Raw genomic sequence first — 24317 nt, 5'->3', positions numbered from 1 at the left:
CTATCAGCTGCTTGATAACAGTCGGTATCTCTGACACTACATTGTCACATCAGATCCGACTGGCCATTATTGTAGCATTTGGGCGCTCACCTGGGTTTTCCATCTTCCTATTCTCCTCCTTCGAAGTATGATACTTATGACTTGAAGAGAAAGGTAACTGAGGATAAAGTGAATGGCGAATGGGCTCCTGATTGATTAACTTGGCCCTGTTCCTGAGGTCGAAAAGGGCGATGATGTCATTCGCTTTCCGACGCATGTGAAAATGCAATTCGGACATGGTGGCATTTCAGTATGCGTTTATCATTGCTAAATCTAATTTACATCGTCATTTATACAGATCATTAGATCATTGGTTAGCGCTGGACAAGAGACTGAGGTAGTCTTAGGAAAATGCTCTGGTTAGAGTTCGTAGGCGGCAAAATATATAATCGATCAACTTTTGATGGTATCGGTGAAATGCCAGGTGCCTCGCATGTAAACAAAACTCCAGGACCATATCCATAATGCCAAAATATGTACATCTAAGCCCGTTTCCAGCTCTCAACCTTCTTCCGACGCTTCTCAAAGATCTGGCCCACCGCCACGCCATCACTGCGTGGTCCATCGTCATTAAGTTTTCGCTTCCGACTCTTCTCCAGCGCGCTACCACTCCCTTTGGCCCTACGCGTGAGCTTTGCGATCCGGTCTGCACCCTCGGTAAGATCTTTCCATTCTTCACCACCAAAAGTGCTCTCCTTGCCCTGGCCGCGTCGCTTGGCTCTCTCCTTCTTGCTCTCCTTGGCCAGTCGCACGAAGTTGGTTTCTTCATATGCAGTACGTTCGGCCTCGCGCTCTCTTTCCTTCCTAGTCTTCGAATGTCTTCCTCCTTGGACAATTGTGCTACCGATGCTGGGCTCTGCCATGGGAGCGGCCGACATTTCGGCGCTGACAAACTCGTCAATGACATTGGATCTGCGTGGACGGCGGTCTCTCTGCTCTTTGCGTTCGGTTGTGGGAAGTGCTGTTGGCATAATTCTCGGGGGCCGATAGATACCGTCGCCTGATATTTTCTTGTCCGCCTTCTCCTCTGTCTGGGCCTCCGACTTTATTCCCTTCGCGAATGCAGAGATATTCGGCCGGTAAGCCATCTCATCAATGTCATCCTCCTCTTCGTCTTCGCCTTCATTATCGCTCTCACTGTCGCCAGAGCTCTCTTCAGAGCCGGATTCGCTGTTGCTACTAGATTTCGCATTCTTTGCCTTGCTCTTTGTCGTCGCCTGGGCACCGCGCTCGGCTCTGTCGGCGTCCTCTGCAGCCTTGATGACTTTGTCAACCTGGTACTTCAGTCGACCCTCCAGAGGCCGGACGCCTCGGTCCAAATACACGCGGAGCTCGGTAAGTTTTTTAACAATATCTTCGCGCAGTGGCGAGTTTCCATTATCGACATGGCTGTTTTCTTCTGCCTTCGGCTCCGCAGAGGCTGCCTCTCTCAACTGGAAGATGATAAGGAAAACCAGATTGTGTAGGTAAGATAGTAACAGGTCACTTTTGGTGTCAAGAAGCGATATGCCATCGTGAGGAGGTTCGATGGAGACGTCGCTTGGTGATTCGCGTTTTGCTTTCGGAAGGGACGACCCGGTGCTCGATAAGCAGCTGGTGAGATTCTCCAGTAATGTAGAAATATTCTCTAGGCCCGAAGGCTCTGTCTGGGCGGGCGCCGGCGTCGCCATTGCAATGTGAACAGTTATATAACCTGCGACCTCCTGTAGAGTGCGGTAAAAGACCCTTGAGGGAAATTTTTTGATCACCCCAATCTTATCGGCACGTGATGAGTAACTGGTTGCTTGGGGATCTGGGAAGTATCACGTGTGCCAAGACTGGGGATTAGCTGGCGCTGTGGAAAGTCCAGGTAACCAAAGCTCAGGACGCAGCAACCACTGCTTGTTCCCTACTCTCCAACTTCCCCGACAATTGTAATCCTTTCAGTCAGTTGGCCTCATCTTTTGCCCACTCTCCCACACATGATCTTCTGAGTAGGGCCTCATGTTCACGGTGCGCGAGTTGTTCGGTCTATGGTTCAGTTCAAGTACTTATGAGCCATCTTTATCCGCTTTAGGCTTCGCCCGTTTATCTCTAGACCGACACCTGAGCTGATTGTCCCCTTTTACCTCCAAAACGCCCAATATGCGGCTCGACAAACGTTTGACGATATCCACTCTTCTCCTGACAGCTCCTTCATTATCCGCAGCCTTTTACCTTCCTGGTGTAGCACCAACCTCATACGATGAAGGCCAAGCTGTGCCGCTCTACGTCAACCATCTTACTCCGGGACTAGCGCAACAAGACGAACAGCTGCATTCCGTCTTCTCTTACGACTACTATCATACCGCATTCCACTTTTGTCGTCCGGCAGATGGGCCGAAAGATATTCGCGAGTCATTAGGTAGCATTCTTTTCGGTGATCGAATCCAGACATCGCCGTTTGAGTTGTTCATGGGCAAGAATGAATCATGCAAGGCTGTTTGTGGAGAAGTCAAGTTCGATTCGCGAAGCGCCAAATTTGTCAACAGAAGGATAGCTCAGGGCTATAATATCAACTGGTTGGTGGATGGGCTTCCCGGCGCTCAATTGAATCTGGACGCAGTGACCCAGTCCAAGTTCTACAGTCCTGGTTTTGCGCTCGGCACTCTGAATGATGATGGACAGGCAATTCTGAACAACCACTACGATATCGTCATTGACTACCACCGTGTAGGGTTCGGCAGCAAAGACAAGTACCGGGTTGTCGGTGTGCTCGTTCAACCGGCCTCCCGGCGTGATTCCAAAGTCCTTGAAGATGGAACAGTGGATTGCGGCTCCGACAACGCGGCCGTAATTCTGAGCGAAGATGGCGAGACTCCAGTCACTTGGACGTACGGCGTGTACTGGCGTGAGTCGCCCACTCCTTGGGCTACTCGCTGGGACAAGTACTTGCACGTTTACGATCCAAAGATTCATTGGTTTTCACTCATCAACTCTGCCGTATTCGTGGTTTTCTTGGTTGGCATGGTGAGTATGATCCTCCTGAGGGCTCTCAGGAAAGACATTGCTCGCTACAACCGCCTGGACACGATCAATCTCGAAGATTTGGATGGCACGTCAGCTGCTATTGAGGACGGAATTCAGGAGGATTCAGGTTGGAAGCTGGTTCACGGCGATGTATTCCGATGCCCCAGGGCTCCTTTACTCCTCAGTGTGCTTGTTGGCAACGGGGCTCAACTCTTCATGATGACCGGTGTGACAGTTGGTAAGTTTATCTAAGGTTCCAGTTGTGCGAAGGAATTGCTGACACTGTCAAAGTCTTCGCGCTTTTCGGTCTTCTTTCGCCAGCCAACCGCGGTTTCTTGGCCACTGCCATCCTCCTTATTTACACCCTTTTTGGCTTCATCGGAGGCTATGTCTCGGCTCGTGTGTACAAGTCATTTGGCGGTGAGGCTTGGAAGCGCAACATCATCCTGACTCCGGTTTTGATTCCTGGGCTTATATTTGGTACCTTTTTCCTGCTGAACCTGTTTGTCTGGGCCAAGGGTTCTAGTGGAGCCGTACCTTTCACAACCATGCTTGCCCTGGTCCTCATTTGGTTCGTCATCAGTGTGCCATTAAGTGTGGCAGGCAGCTGGCTTGGTTTCAAGCAACGAGTATGTCTTCTTCAGCCTCTACCGAGCATATGCTGACTTGTATTTTTAGGCAATCGAAGGCCCAACCAAGACCAACCAAATTCCAAGGCAAATTCCTCCCATGACTGGAAGTCTTCGGACAATTCCTTCTTTACTTCTTACGGGCATCTTGCCGTTTGGCGCTATCTTTGTGGAGCTGTACTTCATCATGACTTCTCTGTGGACGAACAAGATTTACTACATGTTCGGATTCCTCTTCCTCTGTTATGGGCTCATGATCATGACCACTGCGGCCACCACGGTCCTGTTGGTTTACTTTTTGTTGTGCGCTGAAAACTACCGGTGGCATTGGAGGGCTTTCGCTGGAGCCGGAATGACTGGCTTCTACGTTTTCATCAATGCCTTTATTTTCTGGATCACTCGAGTGAGCTTCGGTGGACTCACAGGGGCAGTCCTCTATGTGGGCTACTCGGCCTTGATTGGTTTTCTGGTTTTCATCTTAACAGGTATGTTGTTCGTCCTTGAACCAGGCTGGAGGGTTTGGAGTTGGTGTTTAACTCATTTTGCACAGGTTCGATTGGATTCTTCGCCAGCTGGGCGTTTGTGCAACGCATCTACGGCTCGATCAAGGTCGACTAACCTTCGGACATTATTTATGCCATTCAAAGTCATAATTATCAGGTAGTTTGCTTTTCCAACTGATGAATCGGCACAACTTGACCTGTTCTCGGTCTTCGGACGGGAGATTCCGTTGCCGAACAGTTGGATATGCGTACAATGGAATGGTCCTGACGTGATGATCGGACTCCAACGTATACAAAGTCTGTCTGGTCATTACGCTTACTTCTGATATCTTTGTGCTTCCATTGTTCTTACACATCCATTTTCCACTACCATCATGTTCTTTCAAGCCGATTACGTCAACTGGGACTTTGTACATATCTTTGGGTCAGCTTCAAGCTACTTAGTCCGAGGCAATGGCGGAGGAACGACAGACCAGGCGTTGGTGCGATTATTTTGACTCGAGATGAGCAGGTGATGTACGATAACGAAATGTAGATATATATTATAGACTACTTAAGGCGCACAGGGTCTGAGTGTAGAGGGGATTTCTTCTCCGCACACGGTATTATTAATAGAGAGTCAATCTGGTCGGGAGAAACCAGATTCGAGAATCGGAACCGAATTATACTAAGTATCTTCTGAAGATAAAAAAAAATAATAACCGGTATGAATTATCCATGATGCCTAGTGGAGCTTCCTCCCATCCTGCCGTCTGCGCGCCAAGCTGAGACCTTGTTCTGGACCGATGGACTGCCCACGCTTGACGGCTTGACCGGCTCCATCACAATCCGGAAGACTTATGGCCAGCTACGACACAGTATATTTCTCCGACTGGAACCCGAACCATTTAACTTTCAAGGTTTTGTTCCTATATCATCCGTGATTAGCCTCTCAGTCAGTGGTCTATACTTAGCTCTCGCCCTCACTTGGCCAAGCAGCACACGATCTTATCAAAGCAAACCTCGCTTTTACCCCGCGTCTTCCTTGCTTCCGTCTTTCCACCGCCGTCGCATAAGATTTCGGAGCGCTGAGCCTCACTTGTCCTCGAAAGGCCAAGAGCTACTTTCTTATCCTTGATAGTGTGTGTGGGAAGTTTGTTTGATAATGGGTAAATCGTGAGTACTGCGCTTGTTTGTCGTTCTGCGCATCAGGGGAGTGGTGGGACAGGGTTACAGCCCGCGGGTTGTGGACTTTGCGTTCCCCACGGGGTTGAGGAGTATTTGGCTTTCGAAGCTGGAGTTTGTCGTCTCGACGGACCTACATTAATGTTTTCTTCTTGATTATCGTTATAGTTGGGGAAACCATTCCCGCTGAGGGATATAAGCTAACGACAACTGGCCACATAGACAATCGAAGCTCTCCCCCTCCCAGCTCGAAGAGCTCCAGAGGGCGACTCATTTCGATAAAAAAGAGCTGCAACAATGGTATAAAGGTGTGTGAAGAGTGAGCAGCGGCGATCCCAAGTCGGAGGAGATTCAAGTGCGCTGACCGTGGCATGGTGGGGTAGGTTTCTTGAAGGACTGCCCTTCGGGGACCCTGACAAAGGAGGAATTCCAGAAGATCTACCGACAATTCTTTCCCTTTGGCGATCCTTCCTCGTTTGCAAATTATGTATTCCGAGTGTTCGACTCTGATAATAGCGGCATGATCGATTTCAAGGAGTTTATCTGTGCGTTGTCGGTGACCTCGCGGGGTAAGATGGAGGACAAGCTGGACTGGGCATTCCAACTATACGACATCGACGGTGACGGAAAGATTACCTACGACGAGATGCTGGCTATTGTTGAGGCGATTTACAAAATGGTGCGATCTCACAGTGACTGGCTCTCTCGCAGACAGACTCCAACTAACAGCGCGAGCACAGGTCGGCTCCATGGTCAAGTTACCCGAGGACGAAGACACACCGGAGAAACGAGTGAGAAAGATCTTCCGTATGATGGACAAGGATGAGAATGGCAGCCTGGATATGGAGGAATTTAAGGAGGGTAGCAAACGCGACGAGACCATTGTCAGCGCCTTGTCCCTCTATGATGGATTGGTATAAGTGCGCGCGGACGACATGTCCTCTCGCACATAGTGTCGTGCATCCTTTTACCTTTGGCGAATGCGGCGCAAATTCGAGGTTCTCCTCATTAGCGATGGCTCACTCCATCTGCTTTTTATTTCTTGGTCTTCTGTCGGTATTCGCTGCTTATATTTCTTGTTTAGGATTCCCACAGCCTGTGATCTCTTACTCGCACCTGACAACGTACTCTTTTACGAGGGCTTGGTAGACAAGACTTCAATTCTCTTGTAACTTTCCTTTCCCCCCACTGCTTCTGCCCCTCTGTACATGGAAGAAAAAACCAAAAAGTCAAAACCACGGTGGATTAGCCTTTCCTCTCTTTCGGTTTGCTTGCTACATCTTTCTTTCGGTGGTTAGATCATGCTTCTTCCCTGAAACAAGGGCGGATTTCGTGGCATAATTTTTCGTTTCATGTACAGGATTTTAGCAGAGCCGTTGGTCTCTCCGACTGTTTTGACGACTATTTATTGCTGTGGATCTGGGTTGTGCTGTTAGCGTGCGACCTTAGAATAGTGAACTATGCCATATGCTTTCTGAAGCTGATATAACTAGCGAGTGTACTTCGTATTCAACCGAATTCATTCCCATGGGTTCTGATTCCAACAATAACTTCGACTTAAAGTAATGGCCTTGAGCAATGCATTCTGCAATTTCGGTTCTTTGGCTCGATCAAATTATTCTATTAACCTCTTACGTCGAAGGCGCTTGGCTCCGAGTTGACCACTAGTGTCTCATTGATGGCCATCTCCCCCGCTCCCAAATGGCGCTCTAGCCTGTTTCTTACTTTGCTCCTTACGGAGTAGGGTGCTGGGCATTTTGGACCACACTGACACACTGACACCCCCCGAACGACCCTCCCAGAACCAACAATCAAGCATTCGCGCAGAGCAGCTCCTCATGCCGAGTGTTCCGAATACGAAGGTTGCGGAAATCCGTTTGATGTCCTAGTGACGAGCATGGCCGCGGTGCCACATGGCTGTCATAATTGTATTGATGCTCGAGCCCAGGTTAGTCAGGTCCTTGTTAGCTTCGACTCCATTCCAACCACTGCCTTTATGACCTTCATTATTATGATTGCTTGATCCTATATGTGTTCTTGTGCATTCTTGCGCAATCCTGACTATCATGCCTCCCCCCATGACCCTTTTCTGTTCGAAGCGTGACCGGGCGCTAGGTACTCCCATATCGCGCAGTCCATGTTCATTTAGTCTATAATGATCCTCATCTTCTGGAAGTTGCTTTTAAAGTCACTTGCTTGAATTTGTCCTAATCCTGATCCAGTGCGCCGGTCAAGCACCGTGCTCGCGCTGCAGAGACCTCAATCTACTCTGTACCGGTCATGCGACGACCCTGGGGTCCAACGAACTGCCAGCCTTGCAGAGACGCCACCAGTTGGCATCCTCGTCTTCGTCCCCCTTGACACACCACCCTCGCAACAAACTCAAAGCCCTCACCAAGACCGTCTCCCGCATCTCCAATGCCTCGCAAACGGCCTCTTGTCCGATCGACGAGATCGTATCACCCTCATTGACGCCGTGGCCGCGTCCTCCCAGCAGACCGAAGTCTTCGCAAACTACGTGCTCGCTGCCTTCCCCTGCTATTTCATGTGCACCGTGAATCGTGTCCCGATAAACTGGGTTGCCTATGTCCACAGCCGGCGCGGATCACTGAACACCCCCTTTGACTGGGCTCTCCGCGCCTCCACCACCGCATACACCGGCGCTCTGCACAACGACCCGCGGTACACGGATGCCGCAAGGGTGATGTACACATGGTCTCTGCGCGGCCTAGCAGCTATGCTATCGGACACCTCAAGAGCCACCTCCGACGAGGCGCTAGCCACCGCAATTAGCTTGGCCTGCTTCGAGGTGCAAAACTGCACAAACCCCGACTCGTGGCTGCGTCATGCTGCGGGGATCAAGACGATGATGCGACTGCGTGGTCCGCAGGCGCACCTCCACGGATTCGGGAGGGCCATGTATATTGTCTACCGGAACCTGATGGTGACAGCTGCTCTGCTGTCCGGCGAGGAATGTCTTCTCCAGGAACCGGAATGGCAGGACCTGAACAGGCAGATTGCCGCTGACAATGCGCGACGGCCCGACTCATCCGCTTACACCGACGTCGCGGAGCGCGGCTTCAACGAGATCTCCAAGGTACCTGGGTACGTGAAACGGGTCCGGGAGCTGCTCGCCCTGCCATCCAAAAAGAGAGCCTCGCTGCAACCAGCTCTGCTGCGGGATGTTCTGGCCGCGCGCGCCGCACTGCGCGGCATCCACACCGAGTTCGGCGTCGCCGTTTCGATGGTTCGAGCCGGGCAGAATGAGCAGCAGGGATTCATCGGCCCGCTTCCCTTCGTTTTTTTCGATGGCTTCTCCTGCCTCTATGTCCGGGGCATCCGCTCCGCGCTCGTCATCCTCAACAATCTAATTCTCGCTATGGATGAGAAACAGCGCACGACTATCGAGGCGGAAAACCGTACCCTGTCTGATGGAATTCCTGATGTTGTCTCTGAACCGAAAAGGGAAGAGTACGAATCGCCGCTAACACCGCCCAAATTGCCGGGCCGGTCGCGCAAGCCGGCTCTGGCCATACGGTCTTTGATCTCCCCCCAAACCCGTGAGCCGCCAACATCGAACATGATGGACCGGCTTGTGACGACCATGGGCATGGACGGCGTGAGGGTAACCTTATTGGAATAGACACCATCATTTTTGATCTGTCGTGCAAGATTGGCAAATTTGATCTTATTGATACCCATTTTGTTCATCAATGTTCTACACATATCTATATATTCATGTTTGCCTTCCTTGTTGGCATGAATCCAGCTTAGATACTATAGGCCCTGAGGAACAACAGGATTGGATACATAGAATTCTCCTCGCAAAGCATAATCTACTGAGACCGTATCTTCTATCAGCATCCGGTGAAATTCTTCTACTTACTATGTATTCATCTCCAAACCGTCCCTTCCCCCTCCCGAGGTGCTTTCTATCTGTCTGGTATACAAGGGTAACAGGAGAACCGGAGGCCCCTCCTCGCATGGGCTCGCCGGTGGTTCAGATTCTAGGTGTAACCAGCGATGCAAGAACGAGACGGAACAGGAAAAGAGTAACGTCATGAGCACAGTGGAACAGACTTCATCATCGGCCAAATCACAGAGATAGGGGAGTAGAACAAGCGGCAGGATATCTAGACACCAAGAAAGACAATAAGAACGGGTTCTCAACAGAGGCTGCTGGATTGTTTGCACAAAACAAAAAGAAAAGACAATCAGATATGTTCGGAGGAAGGGTAGAACAAACAGCAAAAGAGAAATCGTGGATCATCGTCGATCGAAAAACCAGCTCGTGCGCTTTCCGCTCTCCTGCGACTGAACTCCGGCGACCGGAGCACTGCTCTCTGGCCCTCCACCACCACCACCCCGGAGCGGCTTCGCGATTCTCGAGCCGACAAAACTGAAACCGCCGCTGCCATCCATAGACGGAAGACCCCTAGTCGAACCCTGCTTCGCAGCCTCCAGTCTCTCTTTAACAGCAGTGAGTTGAGCCTCAAACCTGCAGGTAGGGGACATGATATTAGCCAACCGTATCTTTCCTTCCGCCGAGCAATTCAATGGGGGAGGACTTACCGATGATTTGCCTGAGTAAGTTTTTCTTGGCTCTCTTGCAAGAGACCTTCAAGACTCGCAATCCGTTCGTTTCTGGCAATCAACTTCCTCTCCGCAATGGCGACCTCCTTCTTCAGGCTGCTGTTCTGTTCCACCAGCTGCCGCTGTACATGAGTCAGTTGCTCTAGGTTGCGTTCCAAGAATGCCATCTTCTTCTGCTGCGCACGGTTGTTAGATGAGCGCAGCACGTTGTTATATTGTTCTCGAGCGTCGTCCAGCGAGATCTCAAGCTCCACCACCCGCTCGCAACGGTTCTGCAGGTCGCGCATCAGGGACTTCTTCATTGCATCGAATTCGGCGATCTGCTGTTGCAGGTTCTTGCCGGAGGCGCCGTTAGTCGACGCCTTAGACTGGGAATCTGCAAGGGACTGCCGCAGCTTGGTCAGCTCCTCGTCCTTGCGTGCAATCTCGCTACGGAGTTCCGCCGCTGCCTGCATCTCGGTCTCCTTCCGGGTCACATAAACCTTTTCCAGCCGCTCGCGGATCTCTTCGACATCACCTTCGCCCAGGTTGCGCTCCAGCAGGCTCTCATAGTCCCGCTCGAGGTCGGCCAGCTTCTGCTCCAACTCTAGTCTGCGGCTGTCCTGCAGCTCGCTCAATTCACCCCGATCATTCATGGTAAGCTCAGCCTGTCGAATGAATCCCTGAGTCTCCACCAGGCTGGTCCGTAACTCTAGGAGGTCATCAGGGGCAACTGGCTCGCCAGCCTCGCTGACCTTGTGCAATGCATCCACCCGCTGTATAAGGTCCTGAAGTTTCCGCTCGTTGTCAGAGAAAACGTCGCCTCCAAGGTCGAAACCAGCCATCATCTTCGCCATCTTCTCCGCCTTCTTCTTCTCCTTCTCATCGAGTGCCGCACTGGTCTCCTTGGCCTTCATTCGTACGTCAAGGAGTTGCTGCTTGACATCGTCCAGCTCCGCGGTCAGCTCAGCATTAGCTTCCCGGAGACTGTCCATAGTGATCGAGGCTTCCTTGCCCTCGTAGGAAACCTTCTCCAGCTGCATCCGAAGCTCGTTGACCTCCGCACTGAGTTTCTCATTGTCCTTGCCAGAGCGTGCTGAGTTCTCCTTGAGGTTCTTGAGTTCCTCTCGCGCTTCGCGCAAGCTCCTCTCCACATTCGCGATGTGGGATTCCCTCTCGGCGATTTGATCCTGGAGTTCATTCTCCCGCCGTAGGAATTCCTCCCGCTCATCTTTCTCGAGCACAAGGCTGGGGGTGCTAGATCTGTCGCCAAATCTCGAATCGGGCCGTGGTGTCTCTGATCGGGGGGTGTCTTGAAGTCGGGAAGGAGTGCCAGGGCGCGTAACACTTGCACGAGCTTCAGCCTTAGCCGCGCTGACGGCTTCTGAGCCCCTGGCTGGTGTCCAACGGTCCTTGGGAACTGTTTCGCCGCTTCTCCACACCTGAACTTCACTCTCCAAGGCTGAAATGTAGTTTTCAAAGTTGATGACCTGGGTCTGCGCTTTGCGAAGTAGTTGCTTCAGTTCAGCTGGACTCAACTCAGCATTGACCTTCGCCTTGTTCTTGATTGCCTTTGCGCGAACACCGAATCGCAGCGTTGAGATCGTTTCCGCATCGTTATAGCTACTGGGAGAGCAATTGATTATCAGGGTCGTCCTAGAGTTACCACCCAAACTCTCCTGTAGAATTCGAGTGAGCTTTGAGTCACGGTAAGGGATATGTGTCGATTTGCCATCTGTCAGCGCGTTGATGACCATACCAAGAGCACTCAAACTCTTGTTAATCTTCTTGGCCTCCTCAAGGGTTTGGCCACTGGCGCCAGTCTTGCCGACTTTTTCACTACCTGCCAGATCCACTAGGAAGAGCTGGCCGCTCTTTGCGGAGCCCGTCTCTAAATTCTTCTGGGAGACAGTGACGACGAAGATGGAATGGGATCGGGAGGATTCTTGATTCATGTTGGTCGCAGCCACCGCTCTTGCCGCACCACCTCGTCGCATCACTTCGTAGACTTCCTGCACACTGGAGACATAGACCTCGAGCAGACCTTTGACGTAAACACCTCGCGACTTCTCTTCGTGGACAGGCAGGTTATCATTCTGTGGCACCAGGAGATCGCGGATCCGTTCCATGTAAATCTCCATATAGCTGACTCGGACCGTATATTCGATGTTGCTTGGGCTGGTGAGAATGCTTGCGAAGATCTGCTCGACAATACGCGGAATGATACCCTTGCCCTCCGGGTCATCGATATCGGAACCCATCATTGTGTAAGACTTTCCAGCACCTGTTTGACCATAAGCAAAGACCGTACCGTTGTAACCGTTCAGTATATCGTCGACTGTAGGGCGGATCGAGTAGTCGAAAATGTCCGTTTGTTTCGAGTCCATGGGAAAAACTCGATCGAAGGTGAAGGCTCCGGAGCCTTCTTTGGACTATCGCTCTCTGGTCAATATCTTCAAGCGCCAGCAAACCTTGCCTTTCATCAGCCTTGAAGGGAGACTCACGTTGATTTTACATGACTGCTCATTTTCAAACTCAACAATCGGTTCTCCTCCAGACGCTAATTCGACTTTGTTTTGCGGTCGGAATCTCGCAACGACTGTACAGTACCGGTGAGTATCTTCGAACATATGTCTTCGGACGGAGCATACAAACCCTTGATGGTGTTCGAGCCGGGCCCAGATGATCTGTCATGCCAGGCAATCATTAGTCTTCTCCGCACTGTTCCAAGCGGCAGTTGATAGAATACTCACGCCATGGTTGCTCCAACTCAGACCTCAAGAAACACCAGAAAGAGAACCTAGAGGTGAGGGAGAGCCCCGAAGGGAGGCGGTTAATTGTAGGCTTTCGTTCAGGGCCGAATTTCGATCCGTTGACTAGCTGCGTAGAGTCGGTGGGATGTTTGGGTCAGGGGTCCACGTGCGAGACGGCAGCCAGGAACACGCGATGCCCTCACCCCAAGGCAGTAACAGGAGGATGGGTCGAGGAAAGCAAGTCCGCACGCACACACCACCACGAACTTGTGATGTGGGTTAGGACTCACTGCTGATCGAGCAAGGAAAAGTAGCGTGGGGATCAATATGTTTGAGTCGCAGGAGTGCTTAAACACACAGTCGTTTGAGGATGTGGCTTGGCGCCAGCCTAAGAACATTAGAGAAACACTCGTCCCGCTACCACCAAAAGGCCACCAGTAGACCACACATGCTCGACGCTCTTCTTTCAACTCTATCTATCTAGACCTACGATTTCCTGCACGGAGAGAAGAATGTTTACGCACACTCACTTTAAGTTGGAACAGCAGCAGCAGAATCGAAGGATATCAAGACAAGAAAGGCTCATGCATTATGCAGGCAGGAATAAACAATGCAGCTACCCACACAACCAGCAAAAATAGATAATTCACCAGGCGCCAAAAACCCCGCGCTGTGCATATCATCAACATAACGTGGAAGTCAAATACGAAAATGGCCAGAACATTCAGATCACCAACCCGTCAGAGTCGTTGACGTCCCCTTGTGACTCCCGGGTAAACGACATTGTTCCTGTCGATCGATCCAAAACAAGAAACAATAACCACCGGCTTGAGAGAATTGAGCTCCACAACTCCTCTGCTGAGAGTAAACTAGTCTTCCCAGCTCTTCTCAACTGTCTCACGCACGCGCTTGATATATTCCTTTCGGTTGTCTTTGTAGAGGTTCGATGCTTCCACATTCGCCGGAGATGACGTGTTGGGGTCGTTGAGTAGACTTCATATGACATCAGAATCACTGTCTCTAGTGTGTTGTGTAATAATATTCAACATACCTCTGAATACTAGTCAAGATGGCCGCCACGTCATAGGTAGGGCTCCAGCGGTTCTGCAGGATATCAAGGCAAAGCTCCCCAGTACCATAGACATTAGGATGGAACATCTGGCTGATAAACTTGACACCTGGCGGCTTGTTGGGGTACTGTTCCTCGAAGTGCATTACCAAGCGGAATGTACCATCTTCGAACGGGGTATCGGCGGGGCCAATGATGACGGCATTCCTACAGACGGATATGTCAGTCACTCCATCACCACATTCTTCAGATGTACGGATGAATCGAGAAGAATGAAGAACTCACCAAGTCATGACATTGTCAGCTACTGGAGATGCTGAGACACCAGCAGGAGGGTCAGTCTGCATGCGCTGTGATAATGAATCAGAGTTAGCTCACAAGATGTAGCCTAGGAGCTGAATAACAGGGTAGAAAAAGCAAGAAAAGTGCAAGGACGAAATAGAAATACATGGAGTATAGAGGTGATCATGAACTGAGTCAGAGTCGATGGCCTTCAATAATCACGTACCTTGAAGTCACGCATGAGACGACGGCGGGCAGAAGTAGACATGGCGGTGGGTGCTACGACTGGTAGGAGCTATCAGGATAGGCTTTACAGACGTCTTGGAGCTGTTGAGATCGGAGAGTAAGAGACGTGATTGTATACAAAAAGGCTGAGAGGGATATGCCACAAGAGACGTTGAGATAGCAGTGGGATATGGATCCTTCTGGATGAGAAGTGCTCACAAGAGCGGGAGGAGAAGCGACGATGATCCAATACCGTTCAGTCTTCTGAGGGTCGGGATTCCCCTCTTGCTTAGCTGGATGTGCCGTTTGTTCCCTCTTTGCCATCCGGGTCCCAGAACGGTAAAACTTTCCGCATGGGGAAACTAGCTTTTTACGTATAGTTAGCTTGAAACGCCACTGTTGAGTAAGCACATCAAAGACATCATGTGAGACTTTAGTCACGTGATGCATGATCGTGTGATAATTGGCATTGTCCAAAGAGCCTCGGTTGCGGGAGCGCGGCTATATGCGGAACATCTTGCGGAGATCGGGGGAGGACACCTGAGGCGAGTTGCAGTCAACCAGCAGAACATTTCCGTTTTATCCACCTTCATCTCCTCATACTGTTCTCCTCCTCTCATTCTCCTGTTTCTGAAGCTCTCTCATATTCACCTTATAGTGCCTCTACTCCCATACCATGGCGATTCAAACAACAACTGGGTTGGCAGCTCGCCTGGTCGCCAAACGCGCCACATTCCCTGCATCTCGACGAAACTTCAGCGCCTCTCGTTCAGCTCTGAAAGAGATTCAGGAGGCTTACATTCTCAGTGGTGCTCGAACACCCACTGCTAAGGTGAGGCTTTTTACAGATCACCCCTTGCCGTCTTCTTTATCAACTAACGACCCAAATCAGTTTAACGGATCGTTTGTCTCAGTATCCGCCCCCGAATTGGGTGCAGTTGCCATCAAGTCCGCCGTGAGCAAATCTGGCGTTCCTGTTGAGAAGATTACCGATGTGTACATGGGCAATGTTCTTCAGGGTGCAGTTGGTCAAGCGCCAGCTCGCCAAGCTTCCATGTTCGCCGGACTCTCTCCTACAGTGGAATCCATGACGGTAAACAAAGTGTGCGCATCTGGCCTCAAAGCCGTGGCCCTCGCCGCCCAAAACATTCAACTCGGTCTGGCCGAGGCCCAGGTTGCAGGTGGTATGGAGAACATGTCCCGCGTGCCCTACTATTTGCCTCGATCCACCCAGTTGCCACCCTTCGGAGAAATCAAGTTACAGGATGGTCTAATCCAGGACGGCTTATGGGATGTCTACAACCAGTTCCACATGGGAATATGCGCTGAAAAAACAGCTAAGAAGTATGAGATTTCGCGCGAGGAACAAGATCAGTACGCCATTCAGTCGTATCAGCGAGCGCAAGCAGCTTGGAAGGAGAATAAATTCGCCGAGGAGATCGCCCCTGTTACCGTCAAAGGCAAGAAGGGAGAGACAGTCGTTGAACGTGATGAGGGCTACGAGAACCTTCGAATTGACAAGATGGCAACGCTGAAACCAGCCTTCTTGAGGGATGGCACCGGCACAGTGACCGCTGGCAACGCTTCCACCATGAATGATGGTGCCTCGGCGCTCGTCCTGGGCAGCAAAGCCATTGCACGTGAGTTCGCTCAGGGTAACCGGGCTCTTGCGCGCATCGTCTCTACTGCAGATGCCGCCATCGACCCAGTGGACTTCCCCGTTGCCCCTGCCAAGGCCGTTCCCATCGCCCTCGAGCGAGCAGGTATCACTAAGGATCAGGTTGCGGTTTGGGAGTTCAATGAGGCCTTTGCTGCCGTCATCAAGGCCAACGAGAAGGTGGGTCTGAATACATTTATAGACCCCTGTCTGACCCTGTCCTTTTGCTAACTATTCATCAGATTCTCGGCCTGCAGAATGCTAGGGTCAACCCCCTTGGAGGAGCCATTTCCCTGGGACACGCCCTGGGAAGCTCTGGCTCTCGTATTTTGGTCACTCTTCTCCACCAATTGCAGCCGGGAGAGTACGGTGTGGCTGCAATCTGTAACGGCGGTGGTGCTGCAACTGCAATGGTTGTTCAGAAGCTTGATCGGGTCGACTGAGCCACTGGCCGTTGATTAACGTTCTATTGGTCCTTCTGTTCAAGTTCTTGGTCTCCCAAAAGCGACACGCCATGATTATACCCACGCTCTGATCAGTATTTCTTAGCATGCTATGATTGTATATATATATATATATATGGATGAGAATCAAAAATTGATGAATCATGTTGCAGTTTTGTATGCATAACCGTATAAGCACTATCACGTGATATGCTAATATAATGCTTACCGAAAGCAGTAAGGCAAACCATCCAGATGGGGGCTAAATTGAGAATAGTTGAAATGATGACATCCTAGCTATTGTTCGGACTTTACTACAGTGACCAATTGCTTTAAAAAATAGTGAGAGTAATTACACCAATTAGGTCCGTCAAGAGCTCGCTTTGCTACCCCATTAGTCTCTTGACGGACAGCTCTCTCGGCCTGGATCCTGATAGCGATGTTCGATCAAGTCGAGCTAACCGTTTCGCCTTCCTGTTACAATTGCCTTGCCTGGTCAGCAGATGGTGAGATCGCTCTGGCCGCGGGTGAATATGTTCAAATCCTAGTATGCTCCGTCACCACCTTGACTACATACTCCTTGAATTAAGCTCACGTCAAATAGACGCCGAAGAAACCAACGCATAGGAAAGAAGAAAATGACTCTGATCACCCAAATTCTGAACCAGAATGGCATATCACTCGTTTTCGCGTCAACTTGTTCACTAGCAGGGAGTGGCCTACAGTTTTCCCTCAGAACAGGGATGATTTCTCAATTGGGGTCGAACTCTCGCCGAGTTCAGTTGTCAGTCTGTCCTGGTCACCACCTGGACTCTCCAGACACAGGCGGTGCACTCTTGCCGTGCTGACTTCTAATTTGGTACTATCATTCTATCAACTCGTTGATGGAAAATGGATGCGAGTTGCCATCGTCAACAATGCCCTAGCAGCACATTTCAACTCGTTCATTCATGATGAGGGTCCGCGATTGAGGAAGACTAATATAAGGGAATTCGCATGGTGTCCGCCTTTAAAAGTACCGCAGGGCCAAAACGATTCCGTCCCTGCAGCGGAAAGCAGATGGGGGTTCCAAATACTTGCAGTTGCTAATGATGACAATGACCTCATTTTCCTGCACGTTCGGAGAGCGGAAACTGGTTCTCCTCCCTCTTCTTATTCTTTTGATATCATCTCGATTATCTCAGTGCATGATCCCGCGGCAACAAAATATCCTACAGTCCAGTCCGGATCGATCCTGGCTATGTCCTTGAAGTCAAAAATGAGGATCACTGGCCTGTCATGTGGTCCCTGGATCCTCAAGCAAACGGGGACAGTACCGGACGTTTGTCATGCGATAGGAAATGCAGCTGCCACTTATGGTACCAAAATAAAGCTGATCAGGCTTGATATAGATTTACGACAAGATGGCGAAGACTCTGAGACTCATTCTCGCTGGAATCTGCAGGCAACCGCATCGGAAAACCCAGATTTATCCAGCAAAGATGCTGGCGAACGCGTCTACCGCGGCCCTCTTGAGTGGTTTCAAGCAGTAAGATTCCGAGTGACACTAGTTAGTACTTCGAACTCATATATATCTAGGAAGAGGATGGGGAAATTGGCCTAGCTGTGACTACAATAGGAGCTCTGATGGTGATGAGCCTCCCTCGCGCCGTATATGAGGGCAAAGAGGCATCATCTAGAAGAGTTCGAACAAGAGAATATCCCCTGTTGGAAAACACCCACACCACCTTCGAGGAAACGGAAGCAAGGCATTGGGAATCTATCAGTGGTATGCGACACACCATTACAATTCTATCTGATTTACTAATAGAACATAGCAATGACGGTCGCAAGTGATGGCGATTCCAACCTATCCTCACTTCATTTGGGCACATCCGGGGGACATGCTGCAGCCAAGAAATTCATTGAATTCACTGATGCCCAGGATGACGGCCTGTTCTCGCCACCACCTTGGAAAAGTCAGGTCGATGCTATACGGGAGAGCTTCGATATTGACCATGATCTCGGAGGACTAGCGATCGGGAGGATCTGGGGACTGGCAGCATACGGTGGACTCATTGCTGTCGCATTTACTCTCCATCCAGGAGACATGATCGAGTACCGCACTGGCTCACAGGAGCGTACTATCATTGTTTTCTCCAAAGCAGACCCACATCAGCAACAACAGACACCGTCATTCATTCGCGAGTTGCCAGTATTCACGTCAGACTTCTTGCGCCTGAGACACGAGGTAGTGCTGCGCTTCACATTGAGTTCTCTGGACTATGATAACAGGAACCCCTGGTACCAGAAACTGGTGTATACGGCTGCCTGTTGTGCTCTTGTAGAATCCGAGGATGAGTCTTTACTCCTCCAAGCCAGAGAGGTCTTCAAGTGGCTTACGACTGTTACCGGAGTTGATCTGCTTGAGGAGCTAACAAAATGTTCCTCACCTGAGAATAAACTCGAAGCAAAGTCCGTAGAGCAGCTCAACGGCGCTGGTGGGCACATCTTTGAAAAGTGCGATATATGCGAAGCTGGAATAGCTTGGTACTCAGCACGGGAAGCACAGTGTGCAGGCGGCCATCTTTTCGGTAAGCCTTGAATACTTCCTGCAAAACGTGAAGCACAACTGAACTGAATGTCTTGTATATAGTCCGTTGCAGTCTCTCATTCTTCTCTATTCAAGAGCCGGGAGTATCCAAGTTCTGCTCCGACTGCAGCACAGAATACCTCAATGAAGATGCCCTCGCTCAACTCCACGAGAGTGGACTCCAAAGCGCTTATAAGAAACTCTCTAACGCTTTTGACACGTGCATATACTGTGGGGGCAAGTTTCGTGCCTAAGGCCTACATTCAGATAAAACTCAAGCTGCTTAGAAGGGGAAAAAAGCTGGCTTAAGCGAATACTGCTGGAAATAATGGGCGCTTTATGTGAGGCCTAATAGTCTTCCAGCTATGGGATCCCATTCGTCATTCCAGCGACGATTACTCTCTTTGCGAGCACCAGCACGGATCTTCTCCAGCTTACTTGGGTTCTCAAACAGGTCAACAAGGTGGTCGAGGAGCTCACCAGAACTTCCAAAACCCATACCGTTGACACCTTCAGTGACTAGCTCAGGCCAGGCTTGAAAACGATCCCAGCCAAGCACCGGTAATCCAGCCCCGAACATGTCAACAACTTTCATGGGAAGATCGACACCACTGCTACTGGTATGTAAGCTGATTCCCAGGGAAGCAGAAGCCAAAAGGCGCGCATAGTCATCTGTGGTTAACCATGTGGTGCGAATTGTGACCTTGCTGAGCTTGCCCGCTTCTTGAAGCTTTGAAATTTGCTTCAGGTACATTTCCTTCTGAGGTCCTTTCCCAGTAATGATGGCCAGAATAGCGGGTAGCCAAGGCTTGCTGGTGCTTGCCAGGTTCGAGTACCGGCAGAGTGCGTCAATGAGTAACGAGAAGTCTTCGTCAGCTGTCCAGGACGTCGAACTGACTATTATACGAAGGGAACCAGCCCGGAGCAGATCCTTCACCGAAGTTGTTTCTGGCAAAGACTCAAGGAAACTCTTCCGCTCGCTTTGATCGAAGATGGGCTGAAAATGACTCGCTGGCCGGTCATGCAAGGGCAGTATGGGGGCTGTGAGGCAAAAATGATTCTTCAAAACTGAAGCCATGGCTTCGGTAACACAGAAGTGCGCCGTGGCGTATCTACAGAAGCTCTTCTCATACCATTTGGAAAATCGCACAAGTGGGTGTCGATCCCCGAGTTTAAGCGCCAAAATGGTGTACCCAAAGTTATGCCAGTCGATTATTAACTTGCTGTGCCGGAGGAATGATGCCGTGGATGCGATAGCCAACGTAGGTATTGAAGGCGGGTTCTGCATTGGACCAAATTTAGCAGGAAGAAATGATACCTGCGAGTCAATCTGGGCGGGCAAGGTTCTTACCTGAACAAGCAGCCATTGCGCAGGCTCTGTGCGATAAGCTAGAGCCCACCAGAGACATACAATCTGGAAGGCTACTTTCAGCGGACCAAATAGCAGGAAGAGGAGCTTATTACTTGTTTGCAGGAAGCTCGGGTGCGGCGGAAGAGCGATTATGGATATTCTAGGATTGGACGAAATGTCTGGATGCACTTCTGATTCTGTATTATAAAGAGCATCAGTCATAGGCTCATTCGCGATTCGATAACCTGATTGAGCTGTACCATTGTAACCGATAATGTCAACCTGGCCTCCTCCCCTCGCAATGCTTATAGCATGGTACTGCATACGTGGGCTGCGGCCGATATCGCCCAGGACGAGAATCTGCGTCGTCGTTTTTGGCGCATCGGAAGCATCCTTTTGTTCCCTGTCAAACCGTCTCGGGTCGTATCTTGAAGGAAGTAGGAACAGAAATAGTGTCACCGCTGTGGAGATGTAGAAGGCGACGCTGATCAGGGACTCAATCATGGTGTGCTGTTGGCAAAGAAATCTAGTCTAACGTGCGATCATTGTGTTGTAAATAGGTCGAATAACCAAATTGATAACCACTTATAACATATTGCCGACAGGGAAGAATTCTCGTCGTGGATACAAAGGCAATTGAGACAGGCTCAAAACGGTGAAGCTATCGTATACGCGTTTGTCTTGCGGACTACGGAGTACGGAGTTACTCCGTACCATAACTCCATAATAGCAATCCGATCCGATCCCCCTCGTGGACACCTCAGGCTCATTCATCGACTCTGGGCAGATAAGAGAGTCTTGGCGCGTATCACGTGTGCCCCTGACCCATGCGTTACCACCTGCGGCTGATGAAAAGCAAGGTCACTCAATTCAAGATAGGGTTTCTATAACACGTCCCCTACAGGCAACTATTGCTCCTCTCCTTCGAGAGTGACTGTGCATGTCTTTTGGCGCGATGCCGCGTTCCTTATCCCACTTCCTTAACCGACTATTCCCCGAGAGCTGCTAGGCTCCCTATTCCGCCCCGATCTTGGCCGCGACGACCCTGTCGAACGTCTTGGCCTCTTCGCCTTCTCCCTAGTTGCTTTAGCATTCAATTGCGATTTGACGAGAAGGTCAAATTGGAAAAAAGGATACCATGTCAACGGGGCCTCCCATGTCTAGCCTGGATACACAGTTCCCCGCAACTCATGGACATGGATTCGGACACTCCCGCGGCCATGGCCACTCTCGCTCAAAGCGTTGGACACAACCTCCAGTAGGCCAGTCGCTGTCTTCTTTGAATGGTTCTGCGACTCCAGTGCAATCGGTCCTGCCTTCTGTAGACGCAGTCTCACCCAATGGCTCTGCGTTAGGGTCGTTATCGCACAATCATCACCACTCGCACTCGCACTCGCATGGTGGAGCCAACCACCCAGGGAGCTGCGACCACGGACATTCAGGGCATTATCATCCATCCGAAAGGACAGAAGATGCTACAGAATTGCGCGCGCGTGCTGTTCCTGTCATCTCTACCGATTTTACGCCCAGCACCAAGTGAGTGATTTAAGATAAGAAACGACGGATCAAATGACTGACTTATTCTTCTAGTCGCGAACTCTTATCAGGACTGCTAACCACTCTCCCCTGGATCGCCTTGTCGTGGTACTACAATCAATATGCCAATCGGAACTCAGATATCGATATCGCCAACACGGACAAAGTTGACCCGAACACGTTGGCCGGAGGGAGTCTGGATCAGGTGGTTCTAAGGACCTGCAGCCTGACAGCTGTCTCTATGGTCATGACGGGTGTCGGACAACTTCAATGGTCCTCAAAAGCTGGGAACAAATCCGCGGTCAAGGTTCCAAATCTGAGGGCAGATTTCGCAGGTGTAGCGCTTGCTCGCATATTCTCGATTGCGCTACCTATATACGCAGCGCTCGAAGTTAGTGGGTTTCTTGTCTCATTGGGCGTGCTTCTTGCAGCGGCATCAGGGTTGCCCGCTCTTGCCAAAGGCCGCGCCGCTGGCAGCGACACTCGCGAAAAGCTGGCCCATAAGAGGTTCACAGTTGCTCTGATACTTACAATTCTGGTGTTGAGCTTTTTCGGCTGGGTTGGCTCTTATGATTCGAGGTCGTACTTCGGACATCTCGCCTTGTTACTGTCCATCTTTGTCATGCCTCCCCCATTCGCAGATGTCGGCCAGTCTTCGTCTCGGGGGACAGGTTTTGGTGTCTCCGCTTCCTCGAAATCAGACGCTTTAGCAAGGCGGATTTCGGGATCACTCTCTGTCGTCTCACCGGACGATGGCATATTGACCTTGGTACTCGGGCTCGTCGTTGGGCTAATCGGCTTCGTTCTCTTCGGTATTCCTTCCCTGTCGGCATTGGATGCGATGTACCTACTGGTGGCAGCCGGTAGCTACGCGACATCCTTACTCTTTTCAAGCCCGCCCCATCTGCGTTCACTGCACAAGTGGGGTCTCGCTACAGGTATTGTCGCAGCAGGACTTCTTTCTTCGCCACCGATAGCTGCTGATAATAGAGTGGTCTATGCATCCCGGTGCACGCTGGCGGTGATGTCGTTCTTTGCCTCTCGGTTTGATGACCGCCGGCTACGCCTTGAGCGCCATTCTCACCACAATCAACATCATGATGGACACTCAGTGGCTCCAGCCTCCCGGATGACCAAGGTCCTCCTTCGCCACAGCGAACCTTACCCTCTGTTGTACAGTATCCTCAAGGAAAGGGATTCTCGCCGTATATTCTACTTCATGACGTATGCAATTACTCTCTTACGTTTTATGACCGACGACTAATGAAATTTCATAGCTTAAATTTCACCTTTATGCTGGTCCAATTATCTTACGGGTTCATCACTGGGTCCTTGGGACTGCTCAGTGACAGTATACACATGTTCTTCGATTGCCTTGCACTTGTTGTTGGCCTTTGTGCTGCTGTTATGAGCAAGTGGCCGTCAAGTGCCCGGTTCCCTTATGGCTATGGAAAGGTTGATACCCTTTCCGGATTTGCCAATGGAATCTTTCTCATGTACGATTTGAACCCACCTTTCAATGAGTCTAAACCTGACAATTACCCAGGATCATAAGTATCGAGATCATCTACGAAGCTGTGGAGCGACTTTCGTCTGGAAGTCAGATGCATCGACTGGGTGAATTGTTGGCTGTCAGCGTTGCTGGTCTGGTGGTGAATCTTGTCGGTATCATGGCATTTGACCATGGCCACGCACACCACGGTCACGATCATGGTCATTCACACTCACATGGAAATGAGAATATGCACGGTATCTTCCTCCATATTCTAGCCGACACCCTTGGCTCCGTGGCGGTTGTGATATCCACCATTCTTGTGCACTTCTCAGGATGGGCAGGATACGACCCAATTGCCTCCTGTTTGATTGCCATTTTGATTTTTGCCTCGGCAGTCCCACTAGTCACCAGTACTGCTAAGACCTTATTGCTCGCCCTTCCCGCCGACATTGAATACAATGTTCGTGAAACGTTGGCCGGTGTCAGCTCTCTACGAGGAGTTGTGGGGTACACAGTGCCCAAGTTCTGGTTAGACGATACAGAAACGACCTCGGGACATGACCACCATCACCGCCATGGCCATTCCCATAGTCACAGTCACAGTCACAGTCACGGCCATAGTCATTCTCATAGTCACAATCACAGCCATGGTCATGAACACAACCACGACCATGACCACCATCACGATCATGATCACGACCACGACCATTCTCACGAGAAAAAAACAGCAAACGTTCTCGGGGTGATTCATGTCATTGCATCTCGCGGCGCCGACCTGGAGGATGTACGACAGCGGACGGTCAACTACCTCCGCGAAAAGGACATGGACATCCTTGTTCAAGTGGAGCGAGAGGGCGATGGGCGCTGCTGGTGCGGAGGGGCTAACAAAAGCCCCTGATTGCAGCCCTCAATTCTGTATATTTTGACATGACATACAGCTCACTCAAGAGTGTTGAACACATGCAAATACAATTCGTACTATGTATGACTTGCGTGCACGGAGGCGATTGGAATACATGCTATGTATACCCAATTGAGC

At 50.6% G+C, this 24317-nt stretch overlaps 10 protein-coding genes across 10 annotated transcripts; 6 read left to right on the top strand and 4 right to left on the bottom strand.

Annotated features, from left to right (window-relative positions):
* Positions 1-318: 318 nt before the first annotated feature.
* lcp5 (small subunit rRNA maturation protein LCP5) lies at positions 319-1750 on the bottom strand. The gene has a single exon (XM_746207.2). It carries the CDS (start codon positions 1707-1709, stop codon positions 522-524), a length of 1188 nt encoding a protein of 395 aa, XP_751300.1. The 5' UTR covers positions 1710-1750; the 3' UTR covers positions 319-521.
* Positions 1751-1900: 150 nt separating this feature from the next.
* On the top strand, positions 1901-4743 carry AFUA_6G14250 (transmembrane 9 family protein). Its single transcript, XM_746206.2, has 5 exons — positions 1901-2031; positions 2096-3265; positions 3319-3656; positions 3706-4141; positions 4207-4743. The coding sequence occupies exons 2-5, from the start codon at positions 2164-2166 to the stop codon at positions 4272-4274; spliced, it is 1944 nt and encodes a 647-aa protein (XP_751299.1). The 5' UTR covers positions 1901-2031; positions 2096-2163; the 3' UTR covers positions 4275-4743.
* Positions 4744-4972: 229 nt separating this feature from the next.
* ncsA (EF-hand domain-containing protein) lies at positions 4973-6918 on the top strand. Its single transcript, XM_746205.2, has 4 exons — positions 4973-5314; positions 5546-5631; positions 5707-6002; positions 6064-6918. Exons 1-4 carry the CDS (start codon positions 5304-5306, stop codon positions 6241-6243), a joined length of 573 nt encoding a protein of 190 aa, XP_751298.1. The 5' UTR covers positions 4973-5303; the 3' UTR covers positions 6244-6918.
* A 13-nt stretch (positions 6919-6931) lies between these two features.
* AFUA_6G14230 (uncharacterized protein) lies at positions 6932-8966 on the top strand (the record flags this gene model as incomplete). Its single annotated transcript, XM_746204.2, has 2 exons — positions 6932-7438; positions 7546-8966. The coding sequence occupies exons 1-2, from the start codon at positions 7390-7392 to the stop codon at positions 8964-8966; spliced, it is 1470 nt and encodes a 489-aa protein (XP_751297.1). The 5' UTR covers positions 6932-7389.
* A 623-nt stretch (positions 8967-9589) lies between these two features.
* AFUA_6G14220 (putative kinesin family protein (KinA)) lies at positions 9590-13143 on the bottom strand (the record flags this gene model as incomplete). The annotated part of the gene is made up of 5 exons (XM_746203.2): positions 12649-13143; positions 12551-12582; positions 12400-12494; positions 9896-12327; positions 9590-9821 (listed from the first exon to the last, which is right to left on the bottom strand). The coding sequence occupies exons 1-5, from the start codon at positions 12651-12653 to the stop codon at positions 9590-9592; spliced, it is 2796 nt and encodes a 931-aa protein (XP_751296.2). The 5' UTR covers positions 12654-13143.
* Positions 13144-13215: 72 nt separating this feature from the next.
* Positions 13216-14570, bottom strand: ubc2 (E2 ubiquitin-conjugating protein RAD6). Its single transcript, XM_746202.2, has 4 exons — positions 14226-14570; positions 14003-14067; positions 13700-13924; positions 13216-13641 (listed from the first exon to the last, which is right to left on the bottom strand). The coding sequence occupies exons 1-4, from the start codon at positions 14265-14267 to the stop codon at positions 13518-13520; spliced, it is 456 nt and encodes a 151-aa protein (XP_751295.1). The 5' UTR covers positions 14268-14570; the 3' UTR covers positions 13216-13517.
* A 164-nt stretch (positions 14571-14734) lies between these two features.
* Positions 14735-16497, top strand: erg10 (thiolase family protein). Its single transcript, XM_746201.2, has 3 exons — positions 14735-15056; positions 15117-16061; positions 16124-16497. Exons 1-3 carry the CDS (start codon positions 14901-14903, stop codon positions 16322-16324), a joined length of 1302 nt encoding a protein of 433 aa, XP_751294.1. The 5' UTR covers positions 14735-14900; the 3' UTR covers positions 16325-16497.
* Positions 16498-16730: 233 nt separating this feature from the next.
* Positions 16731-19150, top strand: AFUA_6G14190 (uncharacterized protein; the record flags this gene model as incomplete). The annotated part of the gene is made up of 5 exons (XM_077805125.1): positions 16731-16871; positions 16929-17852; positions 17903-18092; positions 18142-18897; positions 18960-19150. The coding sequence occupies exons 1-5, from the start codon at positions 16764-16766 to the stop codon at positions 19148-19150; spliced, it is 2169 nt and encodes a 722-aa protein (XP_077661256.1). The 5' UTR covers positions 16731-16763.
* An 83-nt stretch (positions 19151-19233) lies between these two features.
* Positions 19234-20930, bottom strand: AFUA_6G14180 (chitobiosyldiphosphodolichol beta-1,4 mannosyltransferase; the record flags this gene model as incomplete). The annotated part of the gene is made up of 3 exons (XM_746199.2): positions 20508-20930; positions 20248-20444; positions 19234-20178 (listed from the first exon to the last, which is right to left on the bottom strand). The coding sequence occupies exons 1-3, from the start codon at positions 20749-20751 to the stop codon at positions 19234-19236; spliced, it is 1386 nt and encodes a 461-aa protein (XP_751292.1). The 5' UTR covers positions 20752-20930.
* A 455-nt stretch (positions 20931-21385) lies between these two features.
* AFUA_6G14170 (metal cation transporter MSC2) lies at positions 21386-24176 on the top strand (the record flags this gene model as incomplete). Its single annotated transcript, XM_746198.1, has 4 exons — positions 21386-21783; positions 21838-23007; positions 23061-23279; positions 23330-24176. The coding sequence occupies 4 exons, from the start codon at positions 21386-21388 to the stop codon at positions 24174-24176; spliced, it is 2634 nt and encodes an 877-aa protein (XP_751291.1).
* Between the last annotated feature and the right edge of the window lie 141 nt (positions 24177-24317).

Source organism: Aspergillus fumigatus, chromosome 6, assembly GCF_000002655.1.
Source record: "Aspergillus fumigatus Af293 chromosome 6, whole genome shotgun sequence".
Classification (NCBI taxonomy): domain Eukaryota; kingdom Fungi; phylum Ascomycota; class Eurotiomycetes; order Eurotiales; family Aspergillaceae; genus Aspergillus; species Aspergillus fumigatus.
Note: the sequence above shows the minus strand (reverse complement) of the source record. Positions and strands in the feature narration are given on the sequence as shown.

What these genes read in the sequence shown, in the direction of transcription:
- lcp5 (XM_746207.2), bottom strand. Translation starts at nt 1,709, where the DNA reads ATGGCGACGCCGGCGCCCGCCCAGACAGAGCCTTCGGGCCTAGAGAAT.
- ncsA (XM_746205.2), top strand. An exon ending in GCTGCAACAATGGTATAAAG is followed by an intron (nt 5,632 to 5,706) that starts GTGTGTGAAGAG and finishes ATGGTGGGGTAG; the next exon opens with GTTTCTTGAAGGACTGCCCT. An exon ending in TTGAGGCGATTTACAAAATG is followed by an intron (nt 6,003 to 6,063) that starts GTGCGATCTCAC and finishes GCGCGAGCACAG; the next exon opens with GTCGGCTCCATGGTCAAGTT.
- ubc2 (XM_746202.2), bottom strand. Translation starts at nt 14,267, where the DNA reads ATGTCTACTTCTGCCCGCCGTCGTCTCATGCGTGACTTCAAG. An exon ending in GCTGACAATGTCATGACTTG is followed by an intron (nt 13,925 to 14,002) that starts GTGAGTTCTTCA and finishes ATCCGTCTGTAG; the next exon opens with GAATGCCGTCATCATTGGCC. An exon ending in ATCTTGACTAGTATTCAGAG is followed by an intron (nt 13,642 to 13,699) that starts GTATGTTGAATA and finishes TGTCATATGAAG; the next exon opens with TCTACTCAACGACCCCAACA.
- erg10 (XM_746201.2), top strand. Translation starts at nt 14,901, where the DNA reads ATGGCGATTCAAACAACAACTGGGTTGGCAGCTCGCCTGGTCGCCAAA. An exon ending in CTCGAACACCCACTGCTAAG is followed by an intron (nt 15,057 to 15,116) that starts GTGAGGCTTTTT and finishes GACCCAAATCAG; the next exon opens with TTTAACGGATCGTTTGTCTC. An exon ending in TCATCAAGGCCAACGAGAAG is followed by an intron (nt 16,062 to 16,123) that starts GTGGGTCTGAAT and finishes ACTATTCATCAG; the next exon opens with ATTCTCGGCCTGCAGAATGC.
- AFUA_6G14250 (XM_746206.2), top strand. Translation starts at nt 2,164, where the DNA reads ATGCGGCTCGACAAACGTTTGACGATATCCACTCTTCTCCTGACAGCT. An exon ending in GATGACCGGTGTGACAGTTG is followed by an intron (nt 3,266 to 3,318) that starts GTAAGTTTATCT and finishes ACACTGTCAAAG; the next exon opens with TCTTCGCGCTTTTCGGTCTT. An exon ending in GGCTTGGTTTCAAGCAACGA is followed by an intron (nt 3,657 to 3,705) that starts GTATGTCTTCTT and finishes TTGTATTTTTAG; the next exon opens with GCAATCGAAGGCCCAACCAA.